The 27369-nt window shown below is 37.2% G+C and overlaps 1 protein-coding gene across 1 annotated transcript; it reads left to right on the forward strand.

The window, feature by feature from the left end:
• Positions 1–822: 822 nt before the first annotated feature.
• Positions 823–25544, forward strand: LOC129241222 (uncharacterized). Its single transcript, XM_054877485.1, has 8 exons — positions 823–1083; positions 1160–1698; positions 10054–10426; positions 10538–10740; positions 16666–16957; positions 24250–24740; positions 24818–25184; positions 25245–25544. Exons 1-8 carry the CDS (start codon positions 888–890, stop codon positions 25436–25438), a joined length of 2655 nt encoding a protein of 884 aa, XP_054733460.1. The 5' UTR covers positions 823–887; the 3' UTR covers positions 25439–25544.
• The last annotated feature ends 1825 nt before the right edge of the window (positions 25545–27369 follow it).

The following is a 27369-nucleotide window of genomic DNA, read 5'->3' on the forward strand; positions in this document are numbered from 1 at the left end:
GACGTGAGCCTCGCCCCGAAAATGTTCCAACTGCCAGTACCAAAAGAGTACGCCGATGAAATTTTTCGCTACGATTTCTGGTGTTGTTGCTGTTTTTGGCCATCGTTGACGTGAATTGCCTTTAAGGCGTGTACGACCAAGATTAAATTCAGCAACACATCTTTCTACTGTGCGCAAATTAATGGCGAAAAGTCCTTATACACTTTCAACATTTGTTCAAAAATTTCCTTTGATTTAAAGCTCCCTAAAATAAAAATTCAATCACTTGAATCACGATACTTGATTTTTCCCATTGTACTCGTAGAAAATACTACGACACGTCAATACTAAATGGCTTGTAAATAAAGAATGAAATGAGAGATTGAAGTGAACCTTCACATAAGTTTATATGAAGAGTGTATCAACAAAATAACAAGTAGTAACGTCTCCTCTTATCGAACCGCAAAACTTTTTGAAGAACCTAGTATGTATGTTGTAACAATGTGACTGCGCTCACGTAATGCTACGCTATGCAAAATAAGTGTGAAAGACCTGCTCAACTTTGAGTAAGCGCCAGACAGATTGCTCGATTAGCAGGCCGTTTTTAAATTGAGCGGAAGCTGTATGACTGAGCTTTGAGTTGATCAAAATGTTGAACTTTTCAATTGCAAGAGCTATTCGAATGGAATGTTATTATAATATTATTGTCAGTTATAAGTATGTGTATACATTTGTATGTATTGTATTTGTACTGAAAATATATGCAACGTTTTTCTCTCATCAAAAGAGAGTTACGACGTCTGAGAATAAAATATGCCCACATAAACTAAAGTTGAATGCTTTTCGTAGTTGAATGCATTTGTTCAGTACGGCATGCGCGTTCGGTGTATGTAGATAGTTACGTGTGAATGTGCCAAGCAATGACGTCGAATGCAAATAAAAACAGTACGGCCTTAGTGACATGCGACCAATTCAAAGCGCTATTGCGGGAGAATTTTCAAGGTTTCGATGAACTTTTGAGTTTTTCAGCAGTACGTGCCTTGGATGATGGCGAAAACTACATAACAACAATTATAAGAATTTGCGCTGATATGAGGCTGAAGGGTGAGTCATCAGCTGGTATACGAAGCGAAAGTTGTTTACCTTTTTTTTGCTTTGTTGTTTCTTTTGTAATGTATAGACGCTAGTGAACAGCAAGTACAATTTATATTGAAAGTCCCCTTACAGCTGAAGCAAAACAAAGAGTGTGAAGAGAAAGAGCAACAGGGGCAAAGAGAGAACACTGACGTGGATGATTATCATGAACTTTTCGTCACCGAAGTGGATATGTACGACAACATCGTGCCAGAGCTGGAGGAGTTATATGCAAAAATGGGAATATTAGTGCAATTCAAAGCGAAAAAATATAAATTTGCACATGAAATGAGCTGCAATTATGTTCTTATGGAAGATCTGCAGTTGAGAGGATTTGAAACGGCGCGTCGCCGAGAGGGGCTCGACGTGGTGCATACGACGGCCGTACTTGCAAAGCTAGCCCAGTGGCATGCAGCCTCTGCGAAGAGAGTTGAACTAAAGGGTGCTTACCCGAAGGAATATGTGGAGAGCTACTTTTCGCAGACGCATTTGGAATTTATCGCAAAAATGAACGCAGCATTCAATGAGCCTTTCATTCAGTGTATGGAGAGCTATGATTTGATGGTCAGAGAGAAAGAGATTATAGTGAGTATTTTAATTTTGAAAGAGATAAGAGCCAGCAAATACTTTAACTAATATAAAAATATTGAAAACTTGTATATCCGGTCTACACTAGTCTACCGTGATTTTATAAACATGCTCACATAACGGTTAACGGTTAACGAAAGTGAATATGTAAATATTTAGAGTTTATAATTTATAAAGATTTCAATTTTTTTTCGAAGCGAAAAAAACGACACACAGGAATAATCTTTTGCATTTATTTGTAGGCATGATTGAAGAGTAATAAACGATTTTTTAACATAAATAAAAAAACACAATGGCGGACATATGAGGGATCTCGCACAGTTTCTCGTTGCGCGCTAGTAAAACGGCGTGTAAGATTGCGGCCGTAGTTTTCACCTGAAACACAAAAAAAAAATATTTGTCGTATTCTGAAGGCTTTCCCGCATATAAAGACTACTATTGTATAAAAATATGAAAAAATTAACACACAATTAATTATTGAAAAAAATACTTTTTTCGCTATTTTTTTCAAAAAAGGTATTAAATAGCATTAAAAAATGACTTTTTTTGTATTTTGTTAGTTAATTAGTCGCGCATTTCAATTCTCTTTATATAGATTATCGGTTTGAAACGATAATTTTCGTAGTTTTTTTTAAATCTTACACGCCACTTTCAAAAACATGGTTTTGAGAAAACGTGTTTCAAAATTTTCAGAAAGTAGACAGTATACATACTCACACGAGGGACGGTACATAGGCCTGTAACTCCGAAATCACTTTGAATTCCACTATAAATTTTTTAGGGCATGTTCTCCTATAATATATCTATCGATTGCAGTAAAAAAATATCGATTTTTTGAAGCCGACTGATAAGAGGCCCCCTTAAGCTGGGCACAGATGGCAAACCAATGCACAGTGGTCCGGCGGCCGGACAAAATTCAATTTTTCAACATTTTTGAAATAAAAATTTGATAATGCAGATGTTTTCTTAAATATTCAAGGCAGATTTCCTGAAAATATTACTTAATTTAAAAAATTTTTCATTGTAGTTTTTTGACTTTAAACATGAAATTGTATGCAAATCGTACTTCATACAAGAGTATCATTTTCATGTCTGCAAATAAATATTACCATTTGATTGTTAACCAAATATTGAAAAGAAAAGATAATTGAATATATTAACGGAAACAGTAATAATTCTCTTAAGTTGTGGTAAAAAATCCAATTTTTTTTTTGAAATTTCAAAATTTTTAGAAAATTTTTTTTTTAAAGATCATTTTTTCGAGTGGTCCACACCGGTCCACTTGAAATCAACATGAGTGATGTAGCCACATATTTTAGCTATGATCTCAAACTGAAACCTGTTGCGCAAAGTTGCGCAAATTAAAAATAATGTAGTTTGTGCATTTACCCACAGGCAAAACGTTACATATGGCTTATGCAATTTTGTGTAAAAGACAGAAAAAGACATCACAGACTCCATCAAAACGTTTAGTTGAAATTACAGAGTCTGTTTTGATCACCCTTCCTTCCGAATGTATCCCAAATTTGATTTTAATTGTTAAGTGGGGCTTTGACGGTAGTTCGGGCCATTCAGCTTATAAACAGAGATCAATTGAAATTTTTGATGACCAAAACCTCTTCATAACTTCACTAGTACCTATAGAATTGTACACAAACATGTCTAATACAACAGAGAAAATAATCGTTTGGAAAAATGATCGCCCATCATCTCCCGAACTTGCGTGCCTATTAGACTTCAGTTCATAAAAGAGAGTTCGATAGTTTCTTTGAAAGAAAGGGATTGGGTACAAAGTCAAATAGATAATTTAACACCAAGTAAAATTAAACTTAATGAATTAAATATATCAATTTCGCATAAAATGCTACTCACCATGGTAGATGGCAAAGTATGCAATGCTCTTACCCACACATCATCATCTCAAAAATGCTATGTATGTGGGTCAACGCCAATAATGATGAACAAAATCGAAGAATCAATTCTAAAGGAAATCGATCCCTCTACATTTCAGTTTGGCTTGTCCACTTTACATGCATGGATAAGATTTTTCGAATGTTTACTACACATATCATATCGATTAGAGCTCAAAAAATGGCAGGCTAGAAGTCTAGAAGAAAAAAATAGTTTAAAAAATAAAAAGACATCTGTCCAAGCAGCATTCAAAAGTCTAATGGGATTATTGGTGGATATTCCTGAAACGGGTGGTAGTGGAACGACAAATGATGGGAACACGGCTCGCAAGTTTTTTATTGATCCTGAAGTATCATCAGAAATTACTGGAATTGATATTCATTTAATCAAGCGGATTGCCACTATTTTACAAACATTATCGTCTGGTCTTGATATTAATATTGAAGCATTTCAAAAATATGCCCTTGATTCTGCTAAACTATTCGTCCAACTATATGATTGGTATTACATGCCGGCTTCCGTGCACAAAATATTAATTCATGGGAGTTTAATTATTAAATATGCTTTGCTGCCTATTGGCCAACTCTCCGAAGAGGCTCAGGAAGCACGCAATAAGGATTTGAAAAATTTTAGACAAAACAATACACGAAAAATGTCGAGAACTGACACAATGACAGATTTATTAAATGCTTTGCTTTGTTCATCAGATGTAGTTATAATATCAAAAACTAAGGTTCCGAAAAACAAGCCAAAACCATTTTCAAAAAAAGTTCTTGCGCTTTTAAATTTGAAAAATTATCCAGCCTCAGAAAACAGCTCATCAGAAACCGAGGATTCTGAATCATAAAAAAAAAATTAAAAATGAAAAACAAAAAAACAACTAAATATCCAAAAAAAATTTAAAAACTAAAACAAACAAAAAATTTAAAAATTAAAAATAAAAAAAAAATTAAAAATTATAAATAAAAAAAAATTTAAAAATTAAAAAATTAAAAAAAAAAATTAAAAAAAAAATAAAAAATTAAAAAAATCTAAAAACAAAAAAAAATGAGGAGAGAATAACCTTATCGTAAACCTCCACGTGAAACTCTCTGGGGTCGTGGAAAATGTAAAAATGAACTCACCAGCTAATTACGGAAGTAAAAATGTATTTATAGTATTCAATGAATTTAAAATTTGCTAAGACTAAGGTCAGATTCGTCATCACTGATCCTTAAAACCCCTAAATATATATTTTCAGCTTAATTAAATGAGTTTTTGAATTTTGTCCGCCAACACCTTCTGGTCGGACCACTGTGCAATGCAAACAATCGGTTGAAACATCAAGCATCAATGTGTTGAAATTTCAACTGATTGTCGGGGTTTGTTGCCAGTTTCTGCCCAGCTTGAGGGTGCTGCTAATTTTTTAACTTATAGAAAGTAGTCACCTCGGCATTCGCTTCTATCACCAATATAACGAAAGCGTGATTTTTTTTGGATTAATTTTAGGAGTCACTTCGAGTGCCATGTGTCGAAGTTTGAGAAAATAGTAAAAGACGTTCCAAAAATGAGCGAGATAAATAATACCATTAAACATTTTCTGATGTAGCGGTAAGTTCGAATCCCTTGCTCCGCAAACATTGCCAGGCCCTTGTCTGCCGGCTCTGTTCTGTCGCACATTGACAAAGTAGCAACCTACCAGCTGCGATAGGCTACCTGTGTTTTGCTTTGCCAGGTAGTTTAATACAAATCCTGAAAATAATACCTTTTTCAAATTCTTCATTTGCTGGTAGCGACCCCTAAATAATACGCAAACAGTGCAACAAAAATTTAAAAAACATGCAATATGATGAGTACACTTGGGTACAATTTTGAAAAACACTTGTGTACAACAACAACATCATACTTTTGTACCAAAATTGTATTTGGTTTATTAATAACTCGAGGCAACATTGAGATGTTTAAATTCGAATTAACTGCTAAATAAAAAATCAAAAATCAAATTCAAAAATAAAATTAAAAAAAATTAAGAAAATTAAAAAAAAAAATTAAAAAAAAAAAAAATTTTAATTAAAAAAAAAAATAAAAATTCACCGCCATGGCAAACCAAGAATCGGTCAATAAACACTTTCCCTTTCCTTCAAGAGCGCCAAACTTTGGTATAGTAAAATATTTTAATAAGAGTTCAACCTTAGGTGCATCTAAAGGGTGTTCTAATAACAGGTGTTATTTTGAATAGCCCGCTATTTCGGTAGATGTCACTTTTGAAGCTGCCATTGTTTGATATTTGGCAAGTAGAAACTACGTCATTAATAAAAATGGAACGATACACGCTTAGACAACGCATTGAAATTATTAAAATTCACTATAAAAATGGTGAAAATTTGGCAGAGACGGTTTGCAAAACTCGAACCTTTGTGGGAAATCGTGAAGCACCTTATTGGACCGCAACACAGAAATTGGTGGAAAAATTCGAGCTGTTGGGAAAAGTTAGTGATGTGAAGAATAAAACCCGTGCACGTCGCACGTAGGCATTCCACAAACGTCATTACACCGCATTTTGCATAAAGATTTGGGTCTTAAGGCTTATAAAGTCCGGTTAAAACAAGAACTCAAGCCGGCCGATCATCAACAATGTCATGTCTTTGCTGATTGCCGGAATTCGATCGAAAAATCATTTTGAGTGATGAGGCCCATTTACACCTCGGTGGCTTCATCAACAAGCAAAATTGTCGGATCTGGGGGTCAGAAAATCCAATAGTTATTGGTGAAAAGCCTCTCTATCGTCAACGTGTGACTGTTTGGTGCGGTTTATGGTCCGGCGGAGTCATTGGACCTTACTTTTTCGAAAATGAAGCTGAGGCAGCAGTTACGGTGAATGGATTACGCTATCGAAAGATGATTAACGATTTTTTATGGAAGGAATTGGGTGGTATTGATCTGGACAACGTTTACTTTCAACAAGACGGCGCAACGTGCTACACAAGCAACGAAACCATTAATATTTTACGGGAATAACACCTCTTATTGGAAAACTCATTATTTTGAAATTTTAAGAAAAGCCCACGTAGCCCAAATTACGGAAAAAGTTGTTTATAATAGCAGTTCCCTCAGCAGACAATGGCGAGCCTCAGAGCCATGAAAATATATGTTATTTCCTTTAACTTCGGTTGGAGAGTAGGGGCTGACCAGAACCATGAAAAAGTTGGTCATAAAAAGTCATCTGCCGTTCGGAGGCGGCATAAAACTGTAGCTGTATCAAGACGCACACTACAAAAAGTAGAAGGGCCGCAGCTAAACACTCAATAAAGCGTGTAAGCGCCAATTTTGTATAGAGTACTTCTTTAATGCAGATCAATTAAAACCAGCTCGATCAGAACTAAAGTAAAAAGCTTTGGAATGTGAGCTCAAAATTTATTTTAAAAATTCGCATAACTTTGTTTGCCGCATACACTTTTGCTTAGCTTTCATTGTGCGCTGCCTCAGACTTCTACGCATAACCCAGCTATCCAATTGAACTCTATTTTACTCTGTACATTGCAGATACTGAAGTTTTTGATAACGTCTTCGCGCTTAACTTTGTGCTCATGTTTCAGAACTTCTTCATCGGAGGAACTGCCGTCAGCATCAAGTAGAACATTCACCCTTCGCCTCCTCCCAATTATTCAATGAATTCAGATTATGTATTAGTTTTCTGCATATTGGCACCGATTTCTGTTAATTCTTGCGCATTTTCACTCCGATTGAATGACCGGCAGCCAACGGAATTAATTCTGATGATTCTAATGATTCTGCGGTATTAAGAGAATTATTATCTACAAAGTGCAAAGTGTATTTGCTGTTAAATGAGGCGATATCAGAAATTTTTAATTTTTTGAAGTGAAACTTCTTAGGCGTCGATCGCTCGTTCATCGAATGGAGAGCAAAATTTCAAGGCCTTGCAACGTTTTGGGCATTTTCGTTCCGCGAGAGAGAAAAAAGATACAACGTGGAGGAAAAAGAGAGAGAGATCTGTACCTTATATATATCTTAGATACACTTAAGGCTATTTTTACTAAGTTTTTCCTTGTGGTTGCTAATTTCTAGTGAGTAATAACACTGCCTACTTTTTAGCTCTTGTTTGTTGGTGCAAACTTGCAGGAAATATATTTTTGGTGCCTACTTTTTGGCGTTATATTTCCTTGGTGCCTACTGTTTGAGGCGTTTTTTGGTCCAAACTTTTTGGCGTTTTTTTTTTGGTGTCTACTTTTTGGCGCTTATTTCCGTTTCCTGGCTAGTGCTTGTGCGTACTATAAAGTGCTATCCATTCCGGAGTCGGATTTATTGGTACTGCCTTGCGGTAATTTGTGCCGTTGCTGCGGTCCTGGAATCGCTGCCTTTGTGCGGGTGATAAACGCTCGGAGTAGTGCGCGTTGTTGCCACGGTTTGTGTACACCGGTCGACCGTTCTTTGTAAATTTTGTCTATTTGTATTCTCTACAAATGTTATAAATTTATTTAAATATATATTCTTTCTCTCTTTCTCTCTCACTCTCTCTTATTCTCTCTCGGGTCTCTCACTCTTTCTTTGTCTGCCTTGAAAGTTTCACTTCAGTTATGTGTACTACGCTACACTTCTACTTTTAGCTCTGTCGGTATTAGCGAAGTTTTACTGTATATTATTAGATTGGGGAAAAATAAATCCATTATTTTCTCGGTAGACGGATGTAGTGCTCGATATCTCGTAAAGTCTCGATCAAACAATTTAAGGGGACAGATACCTGTTAACGGCCATATTTTCCCTGATTTTCATTAAAATTATTTAAAATGAAGAAGTCAAAATATTTTTTTCAAAATTGACATAGAGTTTGTCTATACATTAAAATAATATACAATTTTTTTTTATTTTAATCATTTAAAAAATTGCGGAGTATACTCAATTCTTCCCAGGAAGGTCGCAGCGGGACTTCTCAATTGGCGGGCATTGTAGCATCGGCGTCATGGACCTAAATACAAAAATCCAAAAATTTGTTTGTTTACTAATGTCATAATTTCTATATGAATTAAACAAAAATGGGGAGAAAAAATTTGCGGAATAGAATAAATGCTTCACAAAAAAAAAAAAAAACAATGAATTTTGGGGCGAATTTTCCTATTATTTTTGCTTCGAAAAAAATAATTTTGTCGAAAAATTTTCGAAAACTTGTAAATTCACATTCAAAGTAATATAATAAAAAAGATGTGTGCAAAAGTTCAGGAAGATTGGTTAATAACTTTTCGAGTTATCGTGTACGCCAATTCGAAAAAAATAGTTTTAAGAAAAACGCGTCTAAAGTAACCTCTCCCAGCGCTCGAACGCAAAGAATAGAGTCGTCGCGGTTGACGATCTATAATATCGCACCCTAAATATAATACAAAAGGGGCACAACTCAAAATTTTCCACACTCGAGCTTGACTTGTTTACAGTAGCACAAAAAACAAACTATGTGACATATCACGCTGAAACTTGCCATGTAAGCTTATAACAGTCCTACCAAAAAACAAAAAATTTATTTTTGCCATATGTCATCCGCGGACCATTTTATTGATAACGTCTCGTTCATATTTGAGCTTCTGCTCATTTTGAGTTGTGACCCTTTTGTATTTAGGGTGTGATATAAGAAATACTTAAATTTACGTTCTAAATTTTTTTTGACATATTCTTAAAGGATTATACTCGTATTAACATTTTATGAAAAAAAAAAAAAAAAATTGAAATTTTAAAGGTATCTGTCCCCTTAGAGTTTATGCTCGTTGTCAAGGTGACATTTTACGCTAAAAAAAATTCTTTTCCTGCTTTTTGCTCGTCCCATTCAGTTGTGAGTTACAGGGTGTTAACAATGGAAGTCAACAAAGAAGTTTCCTTACATATTACAGTTTTTCGTTGATAAGAGCGGAGTTTAGTATCTAGTTTAGTTCTAGTATTCTTATTGTCCTTGTTATTGGTTACTGTTAGTCCCTTTGGATGAAAATTTCACATATTGGCGGGATTTAAGTTCCCTCTTTCTTACTAGTTTGATGTTTAGCATTAAACTCATGAACACAGAGCGAAGACGGTTTTAATTAGAAAATGTTTAAAAATCATAAATTATTTTATTGTTTCATAAATTTTAAATATTTCGAGGAAATATCGCAACATTGATGATAGCAAAGCAGTACGATAGAGTATCTTATGTTTTACATTAAGATGGCACTCCAAAAAATTGCGGGTTTTTCACGGGAATTATAAAATTTATTATATTTTAAGACTTTCACCCAAAATATTTCGCGAAAGTTCTAAAATTTACGTTAGCTGGATCGATTTCAAAATATCTCCACTTTTGGTGGAGGCCTGAAATTAAATCAGGTTTTTTAATTCCTATAGGGAAACGATACTGATCTTTTTTTCTTGGAAATCAAATGACTTTTTTCTTATTCAACAACTTTCTTTGCGTTTATTTCACAGTTGAATTACATGCGAAACATGAATGAGTTATACCTGAAATTTGGCAGTGTGGATGCACAAGCCTTCAACGTCTTGAACCATGGCGACTTTTGGATAAACAACATCATGTTCCAGCACGATGACGATGACAGAGCGGTAATAAAGGAGGTGCTATTTGTTGACTTTCAATTGCCCAAATACGGAACTTTCGCCATGGATTTGTTCTGCTTTCTGATGACCTCACCACAATGGCTCATAAGACTAAGGAACTTCGACAATTTTGTACAGTCCTATTATCTGGAACTAATAAAAAATCTGAACGTGCTGCAATATAAGAAACCAATGCCAACCCTCAAAGAGCTGCATACGCAACTGGAAAAATATGGTTTGTGGGGTAAGTTGTGAAATACATCAAAATTGAGCTTCGAGGCATCGACAAATTTGTTTACACTTCTTAATTTATGATTCTTTTGGATTGGATTTATGAGTGGTTATGTATTTGCAGCATTTGTTTGTGTTCAACGCATGCTTGCTGTGGCTTTACTGGACCCCCAAGAAAACTCCAACATCGAAACTTTCATGAGTAACAATGAGGAGGGAAAAGCGTTCAAGAAACGTATGTTTTACAATCCCCAATATGTTTCCCAAGTGAAGGAGATTTTGCCTTGGCTGATAGAGAAAAACTATCTGCACTGCTTGACACAAATCTCATAAAGTGTTTGTGATTATATTTTTTATACAATTTTACTATTTTAATATTTAGCTGGCGTAGCGAAACAAATTATTGTAAAACTTGTACGAATTTTAATTTTATATACATATTATATTATACATACAGACGTTTAAATAAATAAATTTAGTCTAGTAACAAAAATAATGAGTAAACGACTCATTGGCTCAAAAAATGTGTGTAACTTGGATAAGAAATCATTTCTACGCTTAGCATTATTCCCTTTTGGTTGTTGCCGAAAAAATATTTATTTATTTATCAATATCTATTTTGCTGCCTTCAATGCATTGCCGCTCAGAATAGCCTTCCAGTCTTCGCAGCACTTCTGAAAGGTAATTTGTGGGAGGTTTTTGAGCTTTTTAACCAATACGATCTTCATCTCCTCCAACGTGGCAATCTTCCATGCTTTCAGAGTTCACTCCAGTTTTGGAAACGGAAAAAAGTCACAGGAGATCACGGCTGGTGAATCCGTTGGCTGGGCATGGTCACAATGGCATTTTTGGCCCAAAAATAATGAACAAGCAATGATGTGTGAGCCGGCACACTATCGTGGGCTAATATGTATCTCAGACTGATTGTAGGTAATAAAGGGTTTTCTAATAACAGGTGTTACAGGTGAATGGATTGCGTTATCGAGAGATGATTAACGATTTTTTATGGCCGGAATTGGATGGTATTGATCTGGACAACGTTCATTTTCAACAAGACGGCGCTACGTGCCACACAAGCAACGAAACCATTGATCTTTTACGGGAAAAGTTTCCGGGCCGTGTTATCTCTCTCGAAGAGGTGATCACAATTGGCCACCGAGTTCTTGTGATTTAACATCTGTTTTCTTTGGTGCCACGTGAAAGAGAAAGTCTACGCCAATAGCCCAGTGTCGTTTCAAGACCTCAAGATGGAATTCGTGAGGTTATCGAGAGCATAGGACAGCCACTTTGCAACTCGGTTATGGAAAATTTAATGAAAAGGATATTGTCCTGTAAGCGTGGTTGTGGTGGTCATTTGCCTGATGTTATTTTCCACTATTAACGGAATACCTTCCTCTTCATAACATAATGAAACTAGCGGACCCGACAGACTTCGTTCTATCAAATAGATTTTGAATGTGGCAGTTTATATTTCGACCTTAAGACGTTTTTACTCTGCTGACCCGCACACATCGCCCTATCATCATGGCGACGGTTCTATTCAGGAGAATTAAAGAAAAGAGTCAGCTCGGGTAACCTAAGTATCGTCGCTTCCACGAACTTCGGCCACCCTTTTGGGACCCACTAAAAACCACGACTGGGATGTTTGCCAGAGGGCTTCAAACTAAGAGGGGAACTTAAGGTTCAAACCTGATTGAAAAATAATCTAAAGGGATAGTGGGAACGTAAAGGTGGCAAATATTTATAAAGTGGATGCTTCAATGACAAAGCATAGAGATAATTAATTATTCATTATTATTATTATTAACACAGGGTTAATAACCGATATAATAGAGAATAATGAAATAAATAAAGTAATCGCTTTATTGTAAATCAAGTGAATCAAAAATCTGTTTTATTTTTATTGTAGTGCTTTATGATATACAATGTTTTTTGTTTGATTACCTGGGGAATATACAAACAAATCTGATGGTTTTCCAAAACGGGAAAACGGGAAAACGGCAACATACAATTGACCATGTGAGAAACATAGTTTTCTAGATTAGTTAATAATGTTTATCTTCTGTTATTCTTAAAATATGTTCGCCTTTTGTTATTCTTAAAATATATTTGGATTTGTTCAGCCCTGCATGATTATTCTTAAAATTTACTTAACTATTTTTATTTATTATTTGTGAATGAAATATTCCTTCTTAACTCGTTCTGAAACTCAAACAGAAGAAAGAATATTGCGAGGCCAATCAAATCTCTAGCTCTTACATTTTCTGACTTTTGAATTTGGTCAAGTTCACGACATTATCACTTTTGTGTAAACGCATTAGATCCTCCAACGCGAAAACGCACACACACGAACGCGCAATATTTGTATGGGAAAAGGAAAAGGGCTGTTTAAGGGTTTTCCCGGAAATTATTCGAATTTTTCTCGCCGTACAAACCATCCTTGGACTTCAAGGAACATTTAAAAAAAGAATTGTTAAGATTGGTGCATGCGTTGTTGAGATGTGCGCTTACCAACACATTTTGCGATTCATTTTTATATAATATTATAGATAAACATCCGATCATTTATATTAAAAAATAGCATTTTTCTTTGAATATCAAAATAACACCTCTGTTTAGAAAACCCTTTATTTCTTATGGACTGAATGACCTTCTAGCAGGCACTAACAAGTCGGTGCAAGCAATGAGCAAACGCAAAAAAAATACACTTACAACCATAAAATCGGGCGGCCAAAAGTAAGCGAACTATGCAATTTTTATATTCCTGGCCCATATTAGAAGATATTGAAGAAGTAAGAAGGCGACACAAGCTTTAAACCAAGAACCAAACTACACTTACTCGAAGATTTTTGATGTGCTTAACCCGAATCAAAACGTACCATATAATAGCTCAAGTATTCAGATTTTTGTTATTCCAGCGAACAAATGAAAAAAAAACACAATTTTTGCCTATATTTTTAAGTTCAAGTAACATTTATTTGCTTTTAAAGAACAATATCTCGAAGTACTTATTTTATGACAAAAAAAAAACAATTTATTCGCCTCTGAGATGAATTTACATGACAAAATCTGATATTCTTCTGCTATCTTGACAGGGCAAGAAAGCCAGATCTGCGTCCGCAACTGGAGAGTCGAAATATTCAAGATTAGATGCTTCTGCAACAAATACCAGTGCCGATTAATAGAAGTGATTTATGTATGCTAAAAGTTGATTAAAAATAAGACCTGCCTTTGCTCTGTTGGAGAAAATATTATTACGTTGGACCACGCAATACCGCAGTTATATTTCAGTTGCTAGTTGAGATTGTTAAAGCTAATTTCTTCGGTGAATTCTTGTTTGTTATAATTGAAAATATAAGCGTTTGTTTCTTTAAAATCGTTATTGGGCCAGAAAATGGCAAGGGGACCTCACTGCTCACTTCAAAAGGAAAATATTATTTGAGGCCTTTACGAAAGTGGAAAAAAAATAAAAATAGAAAATGCAGAAATTATAAGTTGTTCACTTAAAATGGTCATCAAAATGTCATAAAATATATTAGTACAGGCAAAAAATTCTTAAAAAAACAAAGTTTAAAAGTCGTCTGCGCGAAAGAACACAACTCAGCAGGGCAAGGCAAATGCGAAGATTCGTAAGCGTGACCCTTTTAAGTCCTCTCGAACGATAAGGCTGGAAATAAATGAGGAATATAGCTTAAATAAATATATCAAGCGAATACCCGTCGTCGCCGAATTGATGCATGACTGCCGTTCGGAAGTGCGTAGGTTCGAAACTCCGCGAATAAACATAAAATAATATAAACATTTTTGTCTAATAGCGGTCGCCTCTCGTTAGGCAATGACAAACCTTCGAGTGTATTTCTGTCATGAAAAAGCTCCTCATAAAAACCATTTCCGTTCGGAGTCGGCTGACAATTGTAGGCCCCTCCATTTGTGAAGCAACATCAAGACGCACACCACAAATAGGAGGAGGAGCTCGGACAAACACCTAACATAAGTGCTTGTCCGAATTTTTTTTCTTTAAATCAAGCAGACTTCGCACAAGTCGCTTCACTGAAAATAAATTGTATGAGCGTGTCAGAAAAACCGCTACTATGGGGAAAAAATATCACGACGCGTTTACATTTCGCAAATGCCCTTTGAAGCAAAGACGTAAAATTCAGGAAAAGAATAATGTTTACGAACGAAACTAAAATTAATATAATTGGTTCTGATAGAAAGACAAGACTTCATTCCCCACAACAAAGGCAGTAGAGCACGCTAGGGATAACTTTAAAGTTTTGGAACTATTTTCTGGTGTGGGAGTGGGAGCAATAGTGAGAATAAATGGCAAATGACCTTGACATATTCAAAAATACGATGGAGCCATATTTGTTCTGCGTCCAAGTAGCTAAACATGCAAGATAACGACCCCAAGCTTACAGCAAAAGTGGTGAAAAATTACCTTTCCTAAGAAAAAATTGCAGGTCTGGGTTAGCCAGCACAAAGCCTCGACTTAAACCACCGTTACAAGTTGCAGAATGATATTAAAGTTAAGGCTGGGCAAAAAAAATTAGAAGCATCCATGAACTATGGCAAGGAATGCGGAAGCGTTACGCTCTATTACTTTGGAAGAATTGCAAAAATGAATAGAAAGTTTAACTAGCAGAAAAATAATGGAGACTCAATAAAATACTAATCGGGTAAGAAATTAAGGTTGTCCCCTGTCCCCCTTCTCTTCGCCATCGTCCTTGATGACGTCATGAGCCTGCACAAAAAAGGAATCGTATGGAGTTTCACCCGACATCTTGAGGACCTGGACTTTGCCGATGACAACTGCCCCTACTCTCACAAACTCTCTGACGTACAAGCACAAGATGCCCGGTGGAATTCGTTGAAAGCTTCTGCCAGCTCGGCTGCATCATCGCGGCAGATGAAGATGTCAACTGCAGGCTAAACAAAGCAATGGCTGCATTCGGGAGAATGTATTCAATATAGGGGAGTTCGCAAATCTCCAGGCGCACTAAACCACGAATATTCGACTCATACGTGAAGTCCGTATTGTTGTACGGAAACGAAACGTGGGTGGTCTCTAACACCATCACACAGAGGCTACAATTCTTTATCAACAAATGCCTCCGCATCATCTGCAGAATATTCTGGCCAAACACCTTCAGTAACGACGCACTGTAGAGATTAACGAACGAGGAGACCTTCCTTAGGCAAATCAAACGCAGAGCGATGGATAGGTGACAAATTGAGAAAACCACCAGACAGCATCACGCGAATGGCACTGGACTGGAACCCGCAAGGGAGCAGAGGTCGCGGTCGACCAAAAAACACTTGGAGAAGGTCGATGCTGCGCAAACTAGCAGATGCCGATATCTCATGGGACGGTGCAAAAACAACAGCACAGTACCTTATACGATGGAAGAGTCTTGTCGAGGCCCTATGCTCCCGAGAGGAGTGAACAAGGAAAAAACAGAAGAAAAAAAAAATTAATAACCAAATCGTAGAAATTTAAAGTAACTAATTTCTGTTTCTTGCAGATCGCTAAAAGTGCGATATTTCAGAGTCCAGTCCAAAATGTGAAATACGCATTTTTCGAACTTTTCATAACTGTCGATATTGAATTGCTATTTATTTTGCTTTTTTGTGATAATTTGAAATGAAAGAATAGATTTGTGCAAAAATCACGGTTTTACTAGATTATTCAGTAAAAATTATCATCATTATATTCCATGTTTTGGTGGGTAAATGCGCTATTTCTCTGCCCACAGCTGTAGTTGCATATGTACGTATGTATGTAAACATGGAAATTTGTTTTGTTCCTCTTCCCTTTTTTATTGCATTCATTTAAACTGAATTGTAATTTATTCTCAAGTGGAGAACATGCAGATACCGTCACAATAATAAAAATATATAAACGGACAACAACAACAACTCAGCTTAAGTGAATGTGAATGCGCTCGCAAATATGTTTGCCGATTGCTGCGATCACTGATAACGAAGTGAATATCCAAAATTTCGCAAAAAGTTGATGCCATAAAAAACGAATTTCGTATCTGCGGCCAAAAAGCTCGCTATCTGTTGTACGAGTGTATGTAGATATGTATGTATGTATTATCTCACAAATTGCGCAAGCTTTTCAGTTTAAGCCTCCAGGTTCAGTGAGAGTTTGAACTTCTTCTTTGTTGTTTAATAACTCAGTTTCACCAAGCGGTTAATGGTCAGTTAGACTTTGACTTTCAAGAGTGCAACAGTTTTTATTCGTGATTGGCAATTCGTAAGATTTATGAGCGTCGGGCGAAAATGTCGGCAAAAGAAGAAAATAATCACAAAAATGGGACATTGGGCAGCAAACCAAGTGAAAAAAAGAGTGACGCTACCAACGGTGATGGTCCTACAGTGCCGGACTGGTTGAAAGCTGAATTATTCAACGACTTCCTGAAGGGAAATATACCAGAGTTTAAAGAAATTAAGAATTTCAAAATAAAACCTGCAGTAGCACCGGGCGAGAACTATACCACCCTAATGTTGCAAATCGAAATCGAAATCTACACACAATGTAAGTTTTGTTGGTTCCCTTATCTCACCCCCCACATATGTAAACACATAAATAGTGAAATATACCTGCCGGAAATGGGTAGTCGCTTACTCAAATACTAGCTTTCAGTGCACTTAGTACGATTTACTTTGGCATTGGCTTCAAAATCTTGCAGAGGCGATGAGAGAGCTCAAACAAGAAATACCTTTTTCCTAGAACACCAAAAAAAAAACACCTGTATATACAAGCAGGCTAATCACCTACCCTGTCAGAAATCAAAACAGATTAACGAAACCAATGCAAGACTGAGTCTTGTCGAGGCCCTATGCTCCCGAGAGGAATGAACAAAGAACAAAAAAATATACAAGTAATATGGCGGCCGCCGTAGCAGAACGGGTTGGTGCGTGACTACCATTCGGAAGTGCGTAGGTTCGAATCCCCGCACACGAACATCAAATAATAAAAAAAGTATTTTCTAACCGCGGTCGCCCCTCGGCAGGCAATGACAAAGCTCCGAGTGTATTTCTGCCATGAAAAAGCTCCTCATAAAAATCATTTCCGTTCGGAGTCGGCTGACAATTGTAGGCCCCTCCATTTGTGGAAAAACATCAAGACGCATGCCGCAAATAGGAGAAGGAGGTCGGCCAAATACTTAACAGAAATGTACGCGCCAATTATACATTTTTTGTTTTACATACAAGTAATGCCGATCTCATAAAAAATAGTACAAAAATTCATTTTTAATTATTTTGTTTATTTATTGAAAGCGAAAATATTTGTATGTTTTTGAAAAATAAGTTAGGCTTGCAGAGGTTTTTTGAAGTCATGATTTAATTATTAAAGGCTTGCTCACTTGTGGCATTAGAAATTTGACACGCCCTTACAAAAGGTCGCATTTAGGACTGGTGAAGAAAGTGGCAAGACCGTAGCAAAAAGTATTTTTTCACTTAATTGGAAACAAGCGGCGAACGGTTCACAAATTTCATTTAAATTATTATTTGAATGTGACTAACGTATTAGGTGCGCAACTAAGTTCTCGCTGTTTTTTTGATGAAAATACAACTTTATTCTGAAAAAATAGTTACAAGTGAATCATTGAAAGTATTGCCCATCGCTGGCTACTCCTTTTTCCCATCTTTCTGGTAGATCTCGTATAACGTCGCGGTAAAACTGTTCGTCTTTTGAGGCTATCCACAGATCAAGCCCTTTTTTGATGTCTTCTGGACGGCGCAATATCTGTCGCAATATGGCGGGTGGGGTAGGATTTGCCATTTCAGCATTTCCAGGTAGGTTTTAATGGGTTTGGCAACGTGAGGCCGAGCGTTGTCATGCTATAGAATCACTTTTTCATGCCTCTCCGCGTATTGCGGCCGCTTCTCGCGCAGTGCTCAGCTCAATCGCATCAATTGAAGTCGATACCGATCCCCAGTGATGGTTTCGCTTGGTTTTAACACTTCATAATAAATAACACCAATTTGGTCGCACCAAATACATAGCATAACCTTCGCAGCGTGAATATTCGGCCGAGGCGACGACGTAGAAGTATTACCGGGCAGTCCCCATGACTTTCTTTTCTTTGGATTGCTGTAATGAATCTATATTTCATCACCCGGGACGATGCGATGAAGAAAACCCTTCCTTTTATGCCGCTGGAGCAGTGGCAGTTGTTCACAGGCGAAAAAAGAAAAAACGACGTTCAACATCCCTTGGTTTTAACTCATAAGGAACCCAAGTCCCCTGTTTCTGAATCATTCCCATGCAATCGATTGAAAATGGATTGGCGGGTAACTCCTAATACTGAAGCAAGCTCTACTTGCATTTGAGACGGATCCTCATTCACCAATGCCTCCAGCCTCCAATTCAGCGTCTTCGAAGGTTTTTGGCCTCCCTTCACGCGGACTTTCGTCAACATCAAAATTACCGTCTTTGAAGTGACGGAACCAATCTCGGCACGTTGTTTCATTTAAAGCAGCATCTTCATAAACTTTTTGTAGCTCTCGCTCTCGATGCGCTTCAGCCGCCGTTTTTTTCGAATGAAAGAGGAAAATGAACACTTCCCGCAAATGACGATTATTCGGCACAAAATCAGACATTTTCACAAAACCAAAAGTATACTCGTATTATACCAAAACAAAATCTCTAATGTGTCGAAGCAGTTTGTTAACCAAATGTCTAAGCTTGGTTTATGACGTTTAGGTTATATAGGGTGATCAATCATGAGGTGCTTTTTTCAATAGTTAAAAAAAAACAAAAATGTAAATTATGTTCAAAACCTTTATTTATCATTTGAAAGGACATTCTTTGACATTTACTTTTTGAATATGACTTCATTCAAATGTTGGCCGCAACTACGCTTAAGGTGGTCCATTCTGAAGGTCCAATTTTCAATCACTCGTTCGAGCATTTCGACTGGTATGTCGTGAATAACACGCGTAATGTAGCTGGTTTATCAGCCGTTGTTTTCTCTGGGTGTAAAGGTAGCTCTTGAACCTGTTCTGGTTGCTCTTCATCCCAAATACGGCAATTTTGCTTATTGACGTAACCATTGAGCCAGAAATGCGCCTCATCGCTGAACAAAATTTTGCTCGAAAACCGCGGATCTTCTTCAAACGCTGATTTTCATAATACAGTTGAACAATTTGTAGACGTTGTTGCGGTGTGAGTCTTTCCATGATGAAATGCCAAACGCTGTTCAACAAATCCACGATGACAGTTTGCCACAACTCGCGCGCGATCTGTAAAAAAACGCAAATGAAAAAAACTCCTCTTAATTGATCACCCTATATAAGAATCAACTAGCACACACTGCTGGCGGCACTGACAAACAAGCGCACCTAATAATTATTTGATTAAGTTAAATAATTTCTTTTTTGAATAGCACACTTGTCATCTTCTGCTAATAACCTCTATTTATCATATATTTTCATACATAATTAATAATACACAAATTTACACAAATAAATATGAGCATCGTGGTTGCATTCCAAAAAAACACAACTCAAATTGAAACAACTCAAAGTGAATTAAGATTTTCTATAGCAAACCATGTAATGATGGAAGATAGGTTTTATACTTACAATACTTTTTAAAAAGAAAATTGAACAAAGTAAACATTTAAAAATAATTTAAACTTTATTACACACATACATAAAAAAAAATTGAATTAAAACAAAATAAGCAAAATTAAAATTTATCACTGCCTGATGAGTCCATAGTGGATGTTGTCGTAAGTCGGCTTTCTTTCACAAAAAATTGATCCAACGTTTGCTGAACAGCTTTTTTTTAACGTAAAATGAGTTTCCTTGTAGCAATTCGTGGGAACCGCCTTTGAAACTCTTTCCGCTTTCAGGATCGTTTTTAAAAAAAAAAATGCCATAGCTTCGTCAACCACACACATCGCTTAGGAAATTTATTTAGAGGTTAAATTTTGTTCTTTGGAGATTTCTTTTGAATGGTCACTGTCATCTTTTTCATTAGCAAATTGCAATTCCAGTGGCAATAGTTCTTCATTAGAGACTTCTTGGTTGTGCGAGGTTAGCAATTCATTTATGTCACTCTTCTCCATACCTTCAAAATTAGACTCTCTAACTAAATTAGAAATTTCATGACGAACAGCTGGTGTACCATCAACTTCTGCAGCGCATATTCGGTGAACACATTCAGGCCATAATTTGCGCCAAACACCATTCATGCAAGATGGCTTAACCACCTCCCACAGATCGGAAATAATTTCTATGGCTTACATAATAATGAACTTTTTCCAAAACTCTAGCAGGACAGGTTTATCTTGTCCGCCAGTCTCACTTAAAAGAAGTTTAAATGTTCGTCGAAGGTCATAACTTTTAAATACATAAATAGTTTTTTAAATGATAGTCTTTTTATTTTTTGTAATTCTACCAGCAGCGCCCGTTCCCCTTATCATTTGGCTAAAAATATTACATATATATGTAAAAAAAAAAATAATATAATTCTGCCAATAAATAAATTGGACAAATATTTACCTTTTTTGTAACCAGAAACAACACGTACAAATTTATATACATTTGTTATTCTCTTTTTAAAAAAGCACAAAACATTACGTAATTGAAACTGAACGCTAAAATTAGCAAAACAAAGTGAAAATAAAATGATTACGTTGATTTTTGCTTAGAAAGGAAATCCTGGAGTTTTGATGGCATGGCGCAATCAGAAACAAAAGTGTTGCCATCTTTTAGAAAAAAAGAAAATTTCAGAAAAAAAGATATTAAAGACTCGAACCTAAAACAACGCAACCTCGAAAATTTAACGACGCACAGTGAAAATTAGTACCAATTAAGCAGCGACGCAACTTCGAAAAAACGCAAAGCGAACTGACGCAAAGCCAGGTATTGGTGTGCATATGTGAAATATATTTACGTTGTCCATAAAATATGTTTGTTAATAGATGCCGCCAGCAGTGTATGCTAGTCGATTCTAACATAACCTAAACGTCATAAACCAAGCTTAGACATTTGGTTAACAAACTGCTTCGACACATTAGTGATTTTGTTTTGATACCATCGGCGGCTGAAGCGCATCGAGAGCTACAAAAAGTTATGGAGATGCTGCATTAAGTGAAACAACGTGCCGAGATTGGTCCCGTCGCTTCAAAGATGCTGATTTTAATGTTGACGACCGTCCGCGTGAAGGAAGGTCAAAAACCTTCGAAGACGCTGAATTGGAGGCATTGCGCAATGAGGATCTTTGTCAAACGCAGGAAGAGCTTGCCTCAGTATTAGGAGTTACCCGCCAATCCATTTTTCGCTGTGTCGCCTGTGAACAACTGCTGCGGCGGCAAAAAAAGGAAGGATTTCCTTCATCTCATCGTGACGGGTGATGAAAAATGGATTCATTGCAGCAATCCGAAGAAAAGATATTCATGGGGACTGCCCGATAATGCTTCTACGATGTCGCCTCGGCCGAATATTCACGCTACAAAGGTTATGCCATGTATTTGGTGCGACCAAATTGGTGTTATTTATTATGAACTATTAAAACCAAGCGAAACCATCACTGGGGATCGGTATCGACTTCAATTGATGTGATTGAGCCGAGCACTGCGCGAGAAGCGACCGCAATACGCGGAGAGGTCGGCCTCACGTTGCCAAACCGTTGCCCGTTAAAACTTACCTGGAAACACTGAAATGGGAAATCCTACCCCCCCGCCATATTTTCCAGATATTGCGCCGTCCGATTATCACATGTTCCGATCGATGGCACATGGTCTAGCTGACCAGCAGTTGAATTCATATGAAGACATCAAAAAATGGCTTGGTAGTTGGATAGCAAAATGGGAAAAAGTAGTAACCAGCGATGGGCAATACTTTCAACGATTCACTTGTAACCATTTTTCCAGAAGTAAGTTGTATTTTCATCAAAAAGAAAACAGCGAGCATCTACTTGCGCACCTAATATATTTTGTGAATTTATTTTTAAATTTAAAATCGATCGCGAAATTACGAAGCTTCGCCAATATGAAGCTATTATATTACCTAAGCAAAAAACGAATTATTTCCATCGCGTGGAGACTATCCAACTCTTAACTTAAAAAAAAAATATATTAGTAATTGGCGCGTACATTTTTATTAGGTGTTTGGCCGAGCTCTTCCTCCTATTATTGGCAGATATTTTTTATGGGGAGCTTTTTCATGGTAGAAATTCACTTGGAGGTTTGCCATTGCCTGCCGAGGGGCGACCGCTATTAGAAAAATGTTTTTATTAGTTTTGGTATCACCGAGATTCGAACCTATGTTCTCTCTGAATTCCGAATGGTAGTAACGCACCAACCCATTCGGCTACGGCGGCCAAAGGATGAAGTCTTCAAATTCGTTGGGAAAACTCTTTGCATTAGACGCGAGGGCGAGTTTTTTCCTCATTCTCTCAATGTTTAGCAAAACATAAATATATGATTGTGCGAGTTTTGCCCAGCACTGATTTAAAGTGCAGTTAAAGTAAGCCAAATTTCCTACAGGGATGTACAAGTATCATACGTATAAAAGCTTATTATTGTCTCCATACACACACATTAAGGTGACCGGGTGTACAAAAAAATTTCTTCAACTACACTGGCACGCCCATCATGTCGTTAAACGATCTGACAGAAATGCCACCAGGGCTCTCTTAGATTATGTGGATCAATTGTAAAGTCTCCCGCATTGACAATTTTCATTCCCCATATAAGATGCAAAGAAAAATCTTATACAGAGGATTAAACTTTAATTCTGGTCTTGATCAGTTATTGCCGGTTTTACGAAAGGCTATCAGGGAGCAAGCAGTTCAGCAACTTCAGCAGCAACAAGAACGTCAATAGCAGAATAAACAGCTTGGATATGACTGCCGCTTACGTCAATCACTCAGTACCTTATCAAACAGAAGCCAAGGCAATAGTTTGCAAGTATCAGACTATGGTACATTTTCCGATGTTTCATTTGCTCCAAAACCGCTTATGTCCACAGGAGTGGAACCTGTTGTGTCAGTAGACATTGGCGCAACGTTTATGTCTCCTTGAAGAAATACTAGCGCGGTTCAGCCGAGGAGGAGGAATGTTATAGTGTTAGTACGAGGTCACCCCACTCACAACTGGTGTGACAACACCTTTGATAATGTTTCTGATATTTTGATTTCAACCTCTTTCCCAAAACAAAAAAAAACGTCACACCACATTGAAGTTTGGGATGAGGGCACAACTCATCTCGTAAATTTTTGTTTGTCATTATGACTGATTAAATATTTCTTATCTCCAAATGGGTTGGTGCGCGACTACCAATCGGAAGTCCCAAAGCCCCGGCAATGAAACACAAATTGATAGAAAAAGTATTTTCTAATGGCAGTCGCTCCTCAGCAGACAATGGCAAGCCTCCGAGCCATGAAAATATATATAATTTTCTTTAACTCCTGCGGCTCACAACGCACCCATGATCTAAGTTGCATCGCGGTCTCTACGTGTGATGCGGCTGCCAAACCTTACCTAGCCTAACCTTCTTTAACTCCGGTTGGAGTGTAACATAGGACCTGAACAGAGTCATGAAAGAACGCCTCATACCGAAACCATTTGCCGCGCGGAGGTGACATAAAACTGTAGGTCCTTCCATTTGTGAAAAACACAAACTGTATATAATTTTTCAAAAGCAGCATACTTAATTGGCGAACTCTCAGTGCCTGATTTTATATGAGAAAAGAAAATATCCTTGGCAGGATCCCTTAAAATAGAACTGCGTGACTTTCTAAGCCTCGCGAGTGCAGAGTTTGTTTCCACGGTCATCCTAATACACTTTGAAATTGTATTTATTCAACAGCTGGCAAGCAGAAGACGCTGTCTTATATGATGAAACTGCCTATCGATTCGCTTAAGGACTTAATGGAGAATTATGACGTCTTCGGCATTGAATCCACCATGTACTGTTCAGTGGTGCCCGAAATGGAGCAGATGTATCGTGATGCAGGTGTCGAAGTGAAATTCGGTGCACGATATTATGACATTCGGCCACCAACAGAAGCTGCTATCATATTGCTAGAAGATTTGCGCCAGCGCGGCTTTAAGAATGTCAATCGGCTTCAAGGGCTCGACATGGAGCACACAAAGTGTATGCTTCGGAAACTTGCTCAATGGCATGCAGCGTCTGCGACGCGCGTCCAGTTCAAAGGTCCCTACCCAAAGGCTATAACAATTGGCTTCTTCTTAGAGGAATACTACGAATCGACGAAGCAGATGTATGAAAATCTAGGCAAAGCATTCATGAACAGCGCAAGGACGTTGCAAGGCAATGAGGAATACATCGAAACCTTGGCACGTATAGACACACTTAAATGCGTATGTATGTATGTATGCAGATATGAGAATGCATTTGTTTGATTTCTTTACAGGAGAAATTCAATTTGGATCAATTTGCTAGACTCTTCAAAGCCAGCAAGTTCGATCCGAATGAGTTTAATGTATTGAACCACGGCGACTGCTGGTCCAACAATGTCATGTTTCAATACGATGCGTTTGGAAAAATCAAAGAAACATATTTCGTGGACTATCAGCTACCCAAGTACGGCTCACCAGCTCAAGATTTGTATTACGCTCTGCTCTCCTCAACAAGTTTCGAATTGAAAGTAAAACAATTCGACTACTTTATCAAATTCTATCACGACAATTTAGTAGAGAATCTGACGCTGTTGAAGTACCCCAAGCAAATACCCAAGCTGAGGGATCTGCACACACTTTTGCATAAGCACAACATTTGGGGTAAGTAAAAAATAAAAAAAAAATAAACAAAAGAGTTTGTCAAAATGCGTACCCTTAAAGCTTACGCGACAACCAGTGGAGTTATGGCCGCCGTACTGCTGGATCCCACCGACAAGGCTAAGCTCGAAAGTATGATTGAGGAAAGTGAAGCTGGAGATGATTTCAAGAAGCAATTGTTCGCAGGTGCGAGATTTCGTAAGCATGCTGAGGTCATCTTGCCATGGCTACATAATCGCGGCGTATTGGAGTGCTGACCTACATACAAATCACCGAGTTCACATTTTGTTTAACGACCACTTTATCTGTGCGATTTTTAACTGTTATTTGCTGTGTATTGTGTAATAATGAAAAAAAAAAACAATATATGCAAGTGCATATGTATGTATGTATTGTATGTATGTAGGTACTTAAGTGCACATAGTGGATATGTATGCTGAACGTGAAGAGAATAAGGTTTTATTTATTGCAATTCCTGGAAATGTGTGTATGTAAGCATGGATATGTACAGCGTTGAAACGCACGTGTGTAAGCTTTTGTGAGCATTTCAAAATACCAGTTAATCGCACATGAGAAATTAAGTAAAGGGTGATTTTTTAAGAGCTATAGGAAAGTTGTTCAAAAAAACACACGTAAAATTCAGAACAAAGCATGCAATTTTTATTTAAATCGATAGTGCAGTCCATATAATTTAATGTTTGAGAATTATTTCATGCAAATGTTGACCGCGACTGCGCTTCAAATGGCCCATCCGCTTAGTCCAATTTTGGCATACCCTTTCCAATGTTTCGGCCGGTATCTCACATATAAATGCTTTAATGTTTTCTTCCAATGCGTTAATTGAAGCAGGATCGTCTGAATAGACATGAGCTTTAACATAGCCCCATGCTGTGTGGCATGTGGCACCGTCTTGCTGAAACCACTGTCATGCAAGTCAAGCTCTTGCATTTTGGGCAAAAAAAGTTGGATATCATTTCACGGTAGCGCTCACCATTCACAGTTACGTTACGATTCGAAGCATCTTTGAAGAAGTACGGTCCAATGATACCTCCATCCCATAAACCGCACCAAACTGTGACCTTTTCTGGATACATTGGTAGCTCTTGCAATTCTTCTGGCTGATCTTCACTCCAAAATCGACAATTCTACTTATTTACGTACCCATTGATCCAAAAATGAGCTTCGTCGCTGAACACAATTTTTCGACTTTAAACTTTCTTAACAGAACACGCATTTTTATAATAAAATTCAATGATTTGCAAGCGTTGTTCGTTTGTAAGACGATTCATGGTTAAATTATAGACCAAACTGAAGATGTTTGACAGTGAAACAAAAAACGTTCGTCAGCTGTTTTAACCAACTGTTTAAAAAGATAATTGCTAAAAAATCACCCATTAGTTAGTGTTGGATTTGTTTTCATTTTATTTCATGCCTCTATGGGATTCCCACAGTAAACATTTACCCGACGCGGAGACAAAATAAAGCATTTGTATGGATAGGAGTACGAAATAATTCGATATTCCACGCAAATGGGTGAAAACTGGTTTAAATTTCTTACCAGCCTTACAGTTTTGCATGGTGAAAAAATTGTTAAAGGGGTTCTACGTAGTAAACCGTTATTCGGCTTTGAGCTCTTATCTTGTGATAGTGATAAAAATCAACAACAGGCCGAATGACGCAAAATCCAAAGTTCTCATAAAAAAAATGTTTCTTCCATACCTAAGCAGCAAACATGGTAATCTATCAGTCTTGCAGTTTTTGGGGTTTTTCTAACATTAGCCGCATTAGTAGAATTAATTCCTACGTACATAGGAAACATACTTTTGTTCAAGTATGATAGAAAGAAGATTGCGCCCATCAGAAAGTGCGTGACGTCACATTGGCTGAGTTGTGCAGTGTTGCCAATCATTTACTTTTCGCAATAAATTTAGTGCCTTTTTATATACCAAAATGCGAAAATTTTTAAGTTTCGTGTTTGTTTCTTATTTTTAATTTAAAGCTACCGGAACTATAAGTTAAAAGCTCGAAACTCCCCCAGCCACCAGAGGGAGGGAGTCAATGACATTGATGGCCTATGCTCCAAGGTAAACGACTACCTCGCCAGCCTTACTCGCTTCTTCACTGCGAGGAATTTACAACTCTCCCCCACTAAATCCACGGCGACCCTATTCACTACCTGGACAAAGGA

The sequence above is a fragment of the Anastrepha obliqua genome, chromosome 1, assembly GCF_027943255.1.
Source record: "Anastrepha obliqua isolate idAnaObli1 chromosome 1, idAnaObli1_1.0, whole genome shotgun sequence".
NCBI classification, from domain to species: domain Eukaryota; kingdom Metazoa; phylum Arthropoda; class Insecta; order Diptera; family Tephritidae; genus Anastrepha; species Anastrepha obliqua.

Excerpts from the sequence above, each read along its gene's own strand:
- LOC129241222 (XM_054877485.1), top strand. The coding sequence starts at position 888 with ATGTGCCAAGCAATGACGTCGAATGCAAATAAAAACAGTACGGCCTTA. Across the intron at positions 1,084-1,159 it reads CGCTGATATGAGGCTGAAGG|ACGCTAGTGAACAGCAAGTA; the intron begins GTGAGTCATCAG and ends TGTAATGTATAG. Across the intron at positions 16,958-24,249 it reads AATCGAAATCTACACACAAT|CTGGCAAGCAGAAGACGCTG; the intron begins GTAAGTTTTGTT and ends TTTATTCAACAG.